The sequence below is a fragment of the Solanum pennellii genome, chromosome 3 (assembly GCF_001406875.1).
Source record: "Solanum pennellii chromosome 3, SPENNV200".
NCBI lineage: Eukaryota > Viridiplantae > Streptophyta > Magnoliopsida > Solanales > Solanaceae > Solanum > Solanum pennellii.
This window is the reverse complement of record NC_028639.1, coordinates 62796663-62810190: the sequence shown is the minus strand read 5'-3', so window position 1 is coordinate 62810190 and position 13528 is coordinate 62796663. Positions and strand designations below refer to the sequence as shown.

General features: G+C 38.3%; 1 protein-coding gene across 1 annotated transcript; it reads left to right on the top strand.

The window, feature by feature from the left end:
* The first annotated feature begins 207 nt into the window (after positions 1-207).
* On the top strand, positions 208-12153 carry LOC107013559. Its single transcript, XM_015213441.1, has 4 exons — positions 208-494; positions 761-845; positions 998-1274; positions 12011-12153. Exons 1-4 carry the CDS (start codon positions 208-210, stop codon positions 12151-12153), a joined length of 792 nt encoding a protein of 263 aa, XP_015068927.1.
* Positions 12154-13528: the final 1375 nt, after the last annotated feature.

Sequence of the window (13528 nt, the reverse complement as noted above, 5' to 3'; positions counted from 1 at the left end):
GCTTAGGAACTTTCACTCTCTTGTTATTTCTTAGTCATGCCTAAGAGTCCTAGATCTATTTAGTTCTTTCTTCTAATCCTTTTATTGTGTTTATAGGCAACGAATAGAAGGAGGAACAATGCTCGAAGGACCGGAGATGAGAATTTGAATGAGGCAGTTCCCCCTCAAACTCCTCAAAACCCTTAAGTTCCTATTGAAGAAGGGGCTATGTCTAACGTGGAGATAAGGTCGACCATTCATAGCTTGACCCAAGTGTTTTCTACTCAAGTGGATAAGGATGCAAGGGTGCAAATGAACCCCAATGCTAAAACTACCGCTTCAAGGATTAAGGACTTCACAAGGATGAATCCCCGTACTTTCTTTGGTTCTAAGGTGGAGGAGGACCCACAAGGGTTCATTGATGAAGTGTTCAAAGTTCTTGATGCTATGGGGGTGTCTTCTCAAGAAATGGCGGAACTAGCCGCCTACCAACTCAAAGATGTGGCTCAATTGTGGTAAGAGCAATGGAAAGATGAGAGGTCGGTTAGAGAAGGTCGGGTTTACTTGGAAGGCTTTCAAGATGGCTTTCCTTGATAGGTTATGTCCCTTGAAATTAAGGGAGATAAAAATGCAAGAATTCATCAACATTCTTCAAGGGGGTATGAGCGTGAAGGAGTATAGCGTCAAGTTCACTCAACTATCAAAGCATGCTCCTACTATCTACGGCTAAGATGAACAAATTTGTCATGGGGATATCCGATCTTGTGGTTAATGAGTGTAGGTCGGCTATGTTGATTCCTAGCATGGACATTCTTGTCTCATGGTTCATGCAGAACAAATTGCGGAGCAAAACCTTAAGCAAGTTGGTAGAGAGTTTAATAAGGTGAGAGTCGAAGATGGGAATTCTTCTAAGACTAGATTTGAAGTTCAAGACAAACCAATGTTCATGAAGAGATTTTCCAATCAAGGCCCTTCTAATGCTCCAAGGGTCAATAAGAATAAAGTGTCTACTCCCTAGCCCCAAGAGGGTAAATGTGGTAGATCTTATGTTGAGAAGCCTCTTTGTGCAAAATGTGATAAGAGACATGATGGTAAGTGCCTAGTTGGGACGGTTAATTGCTATGGTTGTGGCAAGAGTGGTCATATGAAGATAGATTATCCTATGATGAAAGCTCAAGGAAGGGAAAATTCTCAATCTCAAACAAGTGCCCCAAATCCATATGCTTCTAAGAAGAATCGCTTTTATGTTCTCCAATCCCGAAGTGATAAAGAGAGCTCACCTGACGTGGTTACCGGTATGTTACAATTATTTTCTTTTGATGTATATAGTTTGTTAGATCCGAGAGCTACATTGTCATTTGTGACCCATCTTGTATCCATGAAGTTTGATATACTAAATGACATATTAAATGAACCTTCTCTATTTCTACTCCGGTGGGTGATTCCGTGGTGGCTAAAAGAGTCTATAAAGGTTGTCCTATTTCCTTGCCAATAGAGTTAAGTTAGTTGACTCAATAGAACTTGATATCCTAGATTTTAATGTCATATTGAGGTTGGATTTGTTGCATGCTTGCTTTGCCTCTATTGATTGTAGGACAAGGGTAGTCAAATTTCATTTTCCAAATGAACACATTTTTGAGTGGAGAGGAAGAAACTCAAATCCTAGGGGTAAGATCATTTCATGTCTAAAAGCTTGCAAGTTGATTGTAAAGGGTTGTATCTATCACATAGTTAGAGTTAGGGATCTTGAATCCGAGGTCCCTCCCTTAGAGTCGATACCCGTAGTAAAGGAATTTCCGGAGGTATTTCCTGATGACCTACCTGGAATTCCTCCTGAATGGGAAATTGACTTCGACATAGACTTATTGTCGGATACACAACCTATTTCAATCTCTCCTTATCGGATGTCCCCGACCGAGTTGAAAGAACTAAAGGCTCAACTCAAGGATTTGCTTGATAAGGGTTTTATACAACCAAGCATATCTCCATGGGGTTCCCCAATATTCTTTGTGAAAAAGAAGGATGGGTCTTTGAGAATGTGTATCGACTATCGTCAATTGAACAAAATCACCATAAAGAATAAGTATCCACTCCCTAGGATTGATGATTTATTTGATCAACTCTAAGGAGCGAGTTACTTTTCAAAGATTGATTTAAGATCGGGTTATCACCAACTTAGAGTGAGGGAGGTTGATATTCCGAAAATGGCATTTCGAACAAGATATGGTCAAAATTCCTAGTTATGTCATTTGGTCTAACTAATGCCCCGACGGCTTCCATGGACCTTATGAATCGAGTTTTTAGAAAGTATCTTTATTTGTTTGTCATTGTCTTCATTGATGATATTTTGATATACTCGAGGAGTGAGGAAGATCATATAAGTCATTTGAGAATAGTTTTGCAAGTTCTCAAGGTTAACCAACTTTTTTCTAAACTTAGTAAATGTGAATTTTTGTTGAGCTAGGTTGCTTTTCTTAGGCACATTGTCTCTTGTGAAGGGGTTGAGGTCAATACGAGGAAGACGAAAGTAGTCAAAGGTTGTCCTAGACCTTTGAATTCCATCGACATTCAAAAGTTTTCTAGGGTTGGCCGGTTACTATAGGAGGTTTATTAAGGGATTTTCATCTATTGCATCTCGATTAACGGCCTTAACCCAAAAGAAGTCCAAGTTCGAATGGTCGGAATCTTGTGAAGAGAGAATCCAATTATTGAAAGATAGACTCACCTTCGCTCCTGTGTTGACCTTACCAGAGGTAACCAAAGGGTTTGTGGTTTATTGTGATGCTTCCCGAGTGGGTCTACGATATGTCCTTATACAACATGGAAAGGTAATAGCGTATGCCTCTAGGAAACTCAAGCCACATGAGAATAATTACCCAACTCATGACCTTGAACTTGCGGCCATGATATTTGCCTTGAAAATCTGGAGGCATTATCTCTATAGGGTACATATTGACGTGTACACCGATCACAAGAGTCTACAATATATATTTACTCAAAAAGACTTCAATCTACACAAAAGAAGATGGTTAGAACTTTTAAAGGACTATGATATGAGCGTCCTTTACCATCTCGAGAAAGCTAATGTGGTGGTGGATGCCTTAAGTAGAGTATCGATGGGTAGTGTGACTCATGTGGTTGATGATAAGAAAGAGCTAGTGAAAGAGGTTCATAGGTTGTCTCTATTAGGTGTTCGTCTAGAAGACTCTCCAAAGGGTGGTTTCATAGTTCACCACAACTCTGAGTTGTCTTTAATGGTTGGAGTGAAATTCAAACAACACCTTGATCCTCTATTGATAGAGTTGAAGGAAACGGTCCTTAGTAAATCTAATGAGTATTAGTCTCAAGGAGAAGATGGGGTGATTAGGCATCAAGGAAGATTGTGTGTACCGTATGTGGATGGTTTGAGAGAATTGATCATGGAAGAGGCTCATGGCTCCCGATATTCCATTCACCCGGGTGCCAAAAAGATGTACCGCGACTTACGGGAAACTTATTGGTGGAATGTTATGAAAAAGAATATAGCGGATTTTGTTGCTAAATGTCCAAATTTCCAACAAGTCAAAGCGGAGCATCAAAGGCCGGGTGGATTAACTCAAAATATAGATATTCCAATATGGAAGTGGGAGGATATTAACTGGACTTCATAGTTGGGTTGCCTTGAACCCGAAGGCAACACGACTCGATATATGTCATTATGGATAGATTGAACAAGTCAGCACAGTTTCTTCCCGTCAAAGTCACTTATTCGGCGGAAGATTATGCCAAATTGTACCTCAAAGAAATAGTGAAGCTACATGGAGCCCCTTTATCCATCATTTTGGATAAAGGCACTCAATTTACCTCCCATTTTTGTAAGGCTTTCAAAAGTGGTATTGGTACGAAAGTGAAGCTTAGTACCGCCTTTCATCCCAAGGCGGATGGTCAAGCGGAACACACTATCCGAACCCTAGAAGATATGTTGAGGGCGTGCATCATTGACTTCAAAGGTAATTGGGATAACCACCTACCTTAGATAGAATTCACGTACAACAATAGCTACCATTGGAGTATTTCCATGGCACCTTTCGAGGCACTCTATGAGAGGAGGTGTAGATCCCAGGTTAGGTGGTATGAGTTAGGTAAGAATGCTCTACTTGGTCCCGACTTAGTTTATGAAGCCCTCTAGAAGGTTCAGATTATAAGGGATAAACTAAAAACAGCTCAAAGTCGTCAAAAATTTTTATGCCAACAATAGAAAGAAGGACCTTGAATTTGAAGTAGGAGATTGGATCTATTTGAAATTTTCCAATGAAAGGGGTGATGAGATTTTGGAAATAAGGGTAAACTTAGTCCCCAGTATGTGGGGTCGTATGAAAGTTTGAAGTGAGTCGGGAGTTTGGCGTATGAGTTGAAATTGCCCAATTAGTTGTCCATGATTCACCCGGTATTCCATGTTTCTACGCTTAAGAAGTGCATAGGGGACCCGGTTTCCATTCTTCCTCTAGAAGGTTTAGGGGTAAAAGAGGAACTTTCTTATGAAGAGGTCCCGGTTTAAATCTTGTATTGTCAAGTTAAGAAGTTGAGGAACAAGAAGGTTGCCTCCGTAAAAGTTCTATGGAGGAACCACCTAGTTTAGGGAGCAACATACGCGACCGAGGCCGACATGAAGTCTTGCTATCCTCAACTTTTTCCTCTAATTCTTAGCCAAGGCTGAGGTTAGTAGTTCCTTATATGATTAATATAAATAATGTTGAACTTATCATATTTTTCTAATGTGTGCACATTGATGTAGAAATTCATGCTTAAGTTGAGTTCTTTTATTTTCCATGATGTGTTTCTTATGGTTGGTTTTCACTTAAGTATGTGGTGTGCTATAAGTATTCATGGAAGTTGTATTGAACCTAATTGGTGTTGTTTTGACAAGAAATCAGCATGACAACTCTTGATGTTCATATTGAGCTCATATTGAGATGGAGAAGGTAGTTCCTCCTTATATGATATGAAAAGTTGAGCTTATGTATGTGATATATTGTGGATTAAGTTCCTTATGTGTTAATGCTATGATTATATGTTGAAAGGAGTGGAGAATCCCTCCAATGAGCTGCGACTCATTTTATATATATTGTTTTTTGGTTGGTTGGGCTTCTAGACTTGAGTCTCTTCTTCCTATAAAGGTCTAAAGCATTATTCGGGGATGATTGTTCCTATGGGGGGAGTATTGGCACACCCCAGAAATCCCATGACCTATACTAGAGCCTCAAATGTTGAATAATGATGATTTTAGACATAAATAAGTGTAAATAACTTATTTGAGAAGTATTAGAGCAAACATATCAAAGGAAGTTCTTAACGTCCGGAAACAAGCAAAATTGAACTAGTAGACATCACTATGTTTGGTGAAGGTTTGGGAGGATCATAATAAGTGTAAAACTTGTAAAAAGACTTTAAAAAATAAAATATAGTATATAGGGTCAAAATGTACAGTCACGACTCCCCAAGGACTACTGGAAGGGTCTTTGAGGAGCACCCGAACTTCGGCGAGCAAACAACCAAAGCAGCCTGCGACCAGCCAAGAACTGGAGGTACTGCGCATCGCGCATCTAAAACAAGGAGGCAAAATTTTTCCTCGCGACGCGTGGAATCCATGAGGTCCTCTGCCTCAACCCGTACTTTAAAAAGATGTGGAATTGGCCCCGAGACGCGCAGCAAAGTTCCAAATCTGTTCGCGTTGTTTTTAAGACAATTTAACTTCACAAAAAAGATCCAATTAAGTGAGGGATATTTTGGGTAATTTAAAGGGTGACTATATAATGTTTTAGGGTCATTTTTAACACACAAATCAAATTCCAAAGTTAAAATCAAAAATCACTCTCATCTCTCTCAAATTCTCTTCCTCTAAACCTCCATTGAAGACCATTAGAGCTCCAAGAAGATGCTCAACTCTTCAAGATTCAAACCCAATTTCGTGGATTTATCATCTCTAAGGTATGGTTTCTTTCACTCTTGGGATTCCTTTTCCCAAAAGGCCCTTCCAAAAAAATGATTTCTAAATCCCCAAAACAAGGGTTTTTCTTCTCACATGGGTCTTCTTTGAAAAACAAAATTATGAATCAATTGTGATGAATTATGATGAATTAATGTTTTTTAAGTATATATTGATGGTTATTTGATGATTTCCTGTGATTTTTCCCTAGACCCATGTCCTTTCCCCAATTTCATGAAAAGTTGAATTATAGGTAATTAGTTATGTGATTGCTACTTGAATTTACCTTGTTTATGTAATTGGTTATGTATTCTTGGTAATGGAAGTATGAAGGTTCTTGAAGAGGGCAAGAAGGTATGTTGATTGGTTCTTCTTGGATTCAATTGTGAATTATGAGTTACTTAGATAGTAATGCTTCTATGTCTAATGTGTGGTTGTGACGTTGGTGCTAGGAATTCCTCATCCGTAGCCCTAAGAAATTGAATTAGACATGAATTATATATGTATGATATGATAGAATATTATATGATTGAAAGTATTTTCTTGTGATTATAATAAAGTGTTAAGTGAAAGGTTTACTCAGTTGTGAAGTGGTTTTTAAAGTGAAAGGATTGTTCTCACTTATGATGACCTATGAGATAATATGATAAGATATTTACATAGGGGTCTTGAAGAGATTAATGTAAACTTGTATCATAAAATAAGATGATTACTAAAAGGAATAATTGATTAGCACCGAAAGGACATGTAAATGAGATGGAGGTCTCACATTTAGTAAGTCCGGTCTCGCACATGGGTTTTCCTCACGCTAGTAAGTCCGGATCCCCAAAATATGTGTTGTCTCATTAGATGGAAACCTCAACGTCTAGAAAGTCAAGGTTTCTAGTAACAATCTCCTTGACCCTTAACTATGTGCCCACATAGGACTATAGCTTAGTAGTGGATCCACCTAAATAGCTATGTACGAATAGCTGCACCTTAGGCAAGTGTTAAACCTCTCTTTCAGTGTGGGAGTAGAACACCAGATTCTATGTAGCTCATATGGTCTCATGTCGTTTATAAAAGTAAATGTACAAGTTATGTATGTGAACTCTTATTAGGGCCGTCTCAAAGGCTACTACATAGTGTGAGAGAGGGTATGGGACTTCTCTTACACATTGCACATGTGGAATCCTAAGGAATGGTTCTAATAGTGTTCTTTTATGATTATTATTATGATTATGTTGCTAAGCTATGAATAGTATTAATGTATGAAGCATGTTATGAAAATTATGAGATTATGTTATAAGTATGAAGTGGGTGTCTTAATGTGATACTTAGCTTTGGATAGGGTTATGGGGCTTTACTATTGGCATTGCACAAATGTTGCTTAAGTTGCTTATATGTTGAGTTGACTTAAGATGTTCAATATATGTGTATATTGAGTTATTGGATATTTTGCAATATTTTGACTAAATTGTAACTTTTCTCATGCATTAATGATTTTTATGCATAGGGACCATACTTAGTACATGTGTTATTGTACTAACCCATATTTCTTCCCTTTTTCCCAAACATTGAAGGTTCGGGCCATTGAGGTATCTTCTGGCTAAAACAAGAAGGCTTGTACTAGACTCTCCAAGTTTTCGTAGGTCTTCTAGTTTGAGGATGACACCACATACTCTACCTTAGTCGTACTTGTATTGTCTAAAGACATTCTTTTCTCTTCTATTGCTGAAGTTATTGATGTAAGGCCTAAGTAGCAACTATGAATTTTGTATAAGGGTTACGCCCGAATGTTTTACTTCAATTAGATGGCTTAATGTGAGATAAAGTATTAGACTAAATTCCTATATATTGTTATGATTGTCTAAGTGAGAAGCCTAAGTAAGTTTTAATTTTTCTGCATTTTGACCTATGATATGTTATAAAGAATTCTATGAGACTTGTCTAAGTCCTCTTCGAGGACAAGGACGCCAGTTACGTTTAGGGGGTACTTTGGGTCGTAACAAAGATGGTCTCTTGCTCACTACCGGTTGGAGGGTCTATGTGTCCTAGTTTGGATTGATAAGGCGTCGAATTATTAAGGAAAGCTACGACACTCTGTGGGCAGGGCATCTATGGAAGAGAAGAATGAGGGAGCTAATCAAGGCTATTTGTTTTTAGCCATGCATGGGGGGCGACATTGAGTTTTATGACCAAACATGTCTTGTGTGCTAGCAAGACAAGGTTGAGCAGAAGCAACTGGGAGGATTACAAGAAACACTACCTGTGGTAGAACGACTATGGGAGAGAGTGACCATGGACTTCATCACCTCCTTACCCAATTTTGGCGGGTATGAAACGATAATGGTTGTAATGGACAGGTTTTCAAAGTATTTTACCTTCATGCCCGCCACAGCCTGTTGCATCGCAAATGTAACATCCTTAAAAATAAGCTAGGTGAATCTAGAGTCTAACGCTTGTGTCATGAGGTTTTAAAGTACTTAAATTTTTAATAGTAGTGTTTATAGGAAGTATATAAAGTTTGGAAGAGTTTGGAGGTCAAACGTCCAAGACGTTCGGAAACTAGTCGAAGTTGAACTAGTGTGTCGTAGTGATTTGTAGTGAAGTTTTGGGGGATGGTTTGAGGGTGAAATTGAGCATAGATAGTTCCTATGCATAGACTGACATCTAAAGGGTCGAAATGTCCGAGAACGACGCCCTGGGGACCAGCCAAAGGGTCCCCGAGGAGGACCCAAACATGGGCCATCGAAGCAGCCAAGCAACCAAGATCTCGAAGCTGTTGCGCGACGTGCAGCCAACACAGAATGGGAAAAAATCTTGCCCTGCGACGCGGGGCTGTCACAAGTGATTCTGTCTCGAAGTTTTCCAGAAACAAGATTTGAAAAATGCCTCCACGACATGCAGTAAACTTCTAGATTTGGTCGCATCGTTTTTAAGTAAAATTTGAATTGGTTAAATTGTCTAATAAGTGCAGGGGTCTTTTGGGTGATTTGGGGATGACTTATTGACGGTTATTGAGTCTTTTTATACCCCTAAACTCACAAATCAAAGCTAAACCTCAACTCAAAACAAAACCTCTCCATTCTCCTCTCCAAAACCTCCATTATTGAAGCTTTGAAGCTCCAAGGAAGAAGACAGTTTTCTCAAGTTTTCTCCATAAATCTTGTGATATTTTCATAACAATTAAGGTATGGTTATTCATCTTTGAAATATCTTTCTTCAAGGAGTCAATTCCAATGATTTTTCAAAGATGATCAAAACATGAATTCTCCTATATAGTGATCTAGCCATGGGTTCTTGCATCAAACATTTTGAAACATTGTATTATGATTGAATTGATGTTAATTTATTGATATTAACCTAAAAACTCTATGAACTCATGCAAACCATGCACTCCTAGTTTTGACTATGTTATGTGTTAAGTGATCATGCCTCTATACTATTTAATTCTTGTGTAGTTTGATTTGGCCTATTGAATTATGAAAGAATTATGTTAGAATCATGTGTAGGATGTATTAGATTGATAAATTCATATTGAATTACATTAAATTCATTGTACCTTATGATTATTGGATTGAATTGATGATCATGGCCATTGGTAAGGGCCTTTGGGTATTGTTTTGGTTGAATTGTCTATGGATTGAAGTTGTGAGATTGGATTTGTGGTATGCTTCCCTAACTCTCTCTCTATATTATGTAGTATAGGTGTTAGATTATTATGATGATTGGTATGGTCTACTTATGGTGGTGGTGCTTATGTGATATACTTGTGAACAATGTGGCCTCCTCGGTATTACTTTATGTATTATGATATTGTCATGTTATACCTATGATATGTGATTATTATGAAGGTGTATATGAGCTATGTGTATCTATGAAGTCAAGTATGTGTTCATCTAATTGAATAAATGTGATCATGATAGGCTAGAGTGATGCCTTATGTATGTATACTTGATGTTGGAGTGTGAGTCTTCCTAGTTGACTATATGAACATTATGATAAGTTGTATTGGAGTTCTATAGAAGTAAGAAGGATGACTAGAAAGTATACCAAGTTGTCTCTATGTGCTTCATGAAAGATATGCTATATGTGGTAATGGAAAGGATATGTGTCTTGCTTGATATACTTGTGTCCCTTACTTGATACATGAAAAATATGAATATGAACATCTTGACTTAGTAGGCTTATGCACCTTTGTCTTGTACGTGTATGAATGAATATTGAATGAAAGTCTAGGATCGGTAGACCTAAGATGGTGCCCTTCTAAGCATGACTAATACGTGGAACCTTCTAAATAAAAAGAAGGTTAATCCTTATAGACCTTGAGTGGCAGCCCTTGTGGACCCATTCTTGGTAGGGGTATTATGAGTCAGTAGGACAAAGAGATGGTACCTTCTCATATACCTTTAGATGATTGAACTTACTCTATGAGAAAAAAGGCTAGCACCGAGAGAATATGTTATGGGTTGTAGCTCTACTTGAGAAGGAGACTAGAGTGAAATGTGACTTTACTTGAGAAGAATAATAGAGTTCATGAAAGTCCTCGATATTCCTTAACCATGTGCCTACATGGGTTGTGTCCTAGTTCTACCCTTGGCAACTAGAACACCCTCCATCAGATTAGGGTAGACTCCGTATTTTATGCCTAGCTAGTATGGTTTATGTCGGTTGTTGTCTATTATCATCATATGGGATACATGCTAGTGTTGTATAATACTAGAAAGTTTAGGTAGTGGAATGGGACGCTATCTAGACATTGCACGACTAGGCTTCGAAGATGTTAGTATGTGAGTCCCTAGGTCTTCTCCAAGACCGTTATGTGAAAGTTCTTAATTGATGAATGTCTCTTGAAGGGTCAAATGAACATAATGACTTAAGTAAATGTATGTTAATGAAAAGATAGCTATCTAGGGTAGTTTTAAGGGTTGCTTAGGTAGACTTGAAGAGGGTGTATGGGCGGTCTCCTCATGTTTTACTCAAGTGAATCATAGAGTAACCTTAGGTGGTGAGTATATGTTAAAAAGGGAATAATCTTATCTTGGGTAGTCTTAAGGATTATTTAGGTGTGCTTGAAGAGGGTGTATGGGTGGTCTTTTCTTGTCTTACTTAAGTAAATCTTAGGATAACCATTGGTAGGAGGGTCATATGAAATATGGTTTGAAATGATATTGATGCTATATTATGGAATGTGACTATATGTGTTTATGTGGACTTGTATGTGACTCTCATACTTGTCTTATGAAGTTTTACTCAAAAAGAGCATGACTTATACAAATGTCCTTTTATCATGATTTTTATGCATTATGTCATACTTAGTATATGCAATGTACTAATTTCATATATTTTATCTATATCTCGAAGTGGAAGCTTGGATTAGTGTTCATTCAAGCGAGAGTTGGTATGTCCTCACTAGATTGGAGGACATCTTAATGTTTAGATTTCCTTATTGAAGCATTTAAATAGACTTAGCTATTTTCCTTTATGATAAAGTATGGGTCGTGTCCCAATATATTTGTATGTCTAAGATGGCGTCTTGAGACTTAGCCTTTCATTATGTTTTTGTATAAAAGAAATATTTTGAAGTTTTACTATTTCATGTGAAAAGTTTTAAATTCTGCATAAGTTTTCATACATGTATGCAATGAATGATGTCTAAGGGATTGTACAAGACCTCCGAGAGGTCAAATACGCTGTGTATCGACTCAAGAGTGCCATAACTTCTAGTGTGTACTTGCGGGTAGTTACAGCAAAGGAGGTAGCTCAATTGTTTTTCAAGAACGTGCTAAAATATTAGGGGATACCAAGGCATATATCATTAGAGATCGGGACCCCCATTTTACCGGAAACTTTTGGAGGGAGTTGTTCGAGATACTTGGCACGGAATTCCACTTCTCCATAAATTTCCACCCACAGACAGACGACAAGACCGAGCGCGTCAACGCCCTGCTAGAGTGCTATCTGAGTCACTATGTCACTACGCACCAGAATGACTGGGCCCGACTCCTAGATATGACACAATTTTCTAACAATTTGTAGAAGAGTGAGTCTACTGGGCGCACACTGTTTGAGTTGGCGATATAGGCAAACAACCTCAAACTCTGCACTCCTTACCGGCTGCTTTTGAAGGGAAGAGTTCGGGATCCTACCATCTTGACAAGAGATGGGAGGAACAGCTTGACGCTGCCAAATCCTACTTGGACAAGGCACCAAAGAAGATGAAGTAGTTCGCCAACTGCAAGCGGCGTCCCACAGACTATAAAGTAGGCGACATGGTCTTGGTGAAATTCAATCCAAGACAGTTCAAAGCATTAAGAGGAGTTCATCAAAACTTAGTGCGAAAATATAAGGGTCCGCTCAAAATCGTTGCCAAGGTGGGCAAGATCTCATACAAGGTGGAGTTTCCTCCACACTTCAAAATACATCCGGTATTTCATGCAAACATCCTCAAGTTGTACCATGACGACAAGGAAAACCCTAGTCGAAATCAATTGGGAAAGGCACCCATTACTGTTACCTCCTCGCACGACCGGGATATTGAGGCTATCATAGATTGTCAAGACAAACGGAAGCAAGGTCAACAAGACAATGTCATGTTTCTTGTACATTGGAAGGGACAAACTCCGAAGGAGGCCACATGGGAGAAGTATGAAGATTTGTGGCAGTTTAGAGACCAAGTCCGGGAGCTTTTGCAGCGATGTCCCGCGGTCATCGCATTATCGAGTGGGGGAGTGTGTCATGTCCTACCACTGTCTGAGTCTAATTGTGCAGCGAAATAGGCATGGAGGATTCTAGAGTTGTGGTGAGGCTTGTGAAGAACTCTAGAACCCTTTAGATTTTTTAAAGAAGGCTACGGAAGACTCTAGAATGCCTTAGATAATTCAAGAATAACTTGGCATATTCTAGATACGGTAGAGTTCTCTAGAAAAGGGACCAATGTGTAAATATATAAGGGACTTGTAAGTAATTTTAAATAACACTTTAGTCCATAGAAGGTACTATAAATAGGGGTGCCTCACTCAACTTGTAAGCATTCTTCCAAGCTAAATACAAAGTCTTCTTCTAAACTTTACAAGCTTTCCAAATCCAGTAAGTCTTTATTTATATTTTCTTAGCGATCTAGCTTCAAAAGGCTTACTTGAGCTTACAAGAACGTGAAACAGTTATGTGTAAGTTGTCAAGTACCGCACAAATCAATAGTGAGACTCTAAGTCTGTGACACTTGTCTCATAGGTTTATTTGTGTCTCATGCGAGATCAAGGATTCTAAAGCTAATTGTATACCAAACGTGTCCTTTAAATTGACCTCAATTAGCATCTGTGATTCTTAACTTTGGGTGTCAACAAGTAGACACTTAAACTTATATAAAGTTGAATAAATGACATAAATTGAATAAATAGACATCAAGGATTTAAACTTGTATAAAATTGAATAAGTAGGCACACACGTCCTATATCCATTGCCAAAGTTGAAAGGAAGAGATGTAAAGTCAAGTTAAAGAGCATACTTATGTATTATGTCTTTTAACCATAAAGTCTCACTATTAAAAAGTTGGCCCAAAAATGGATTTATATCTTTGGTCTCAACATAAGGAAAAAGCTT

Bases quoted from the DNA above. Each gene is read 5' to 3' on its own strand.
- LOC107013559 (XM_015213441.1), top strand. From the start codon at position 208: ATGTCTAACGTGGAGATAAGGTCGACCATTCATAGCTTGACCCAAGTG. The intron at 846-997 runs GTAGAGAGTTTA...TCTACTCCCTAG, and splicing joins GCAAAACCTTAAGCAAGTTG to CCCCAAGAGGGTAAATGTGG. The intron at 1,275-12,010 runs GTATGTTACAAT...TTGGCGATATAG, and splicing joins CTCACCTGACGTGGTTACCG to GCAAACAACCTCAAACTCTG.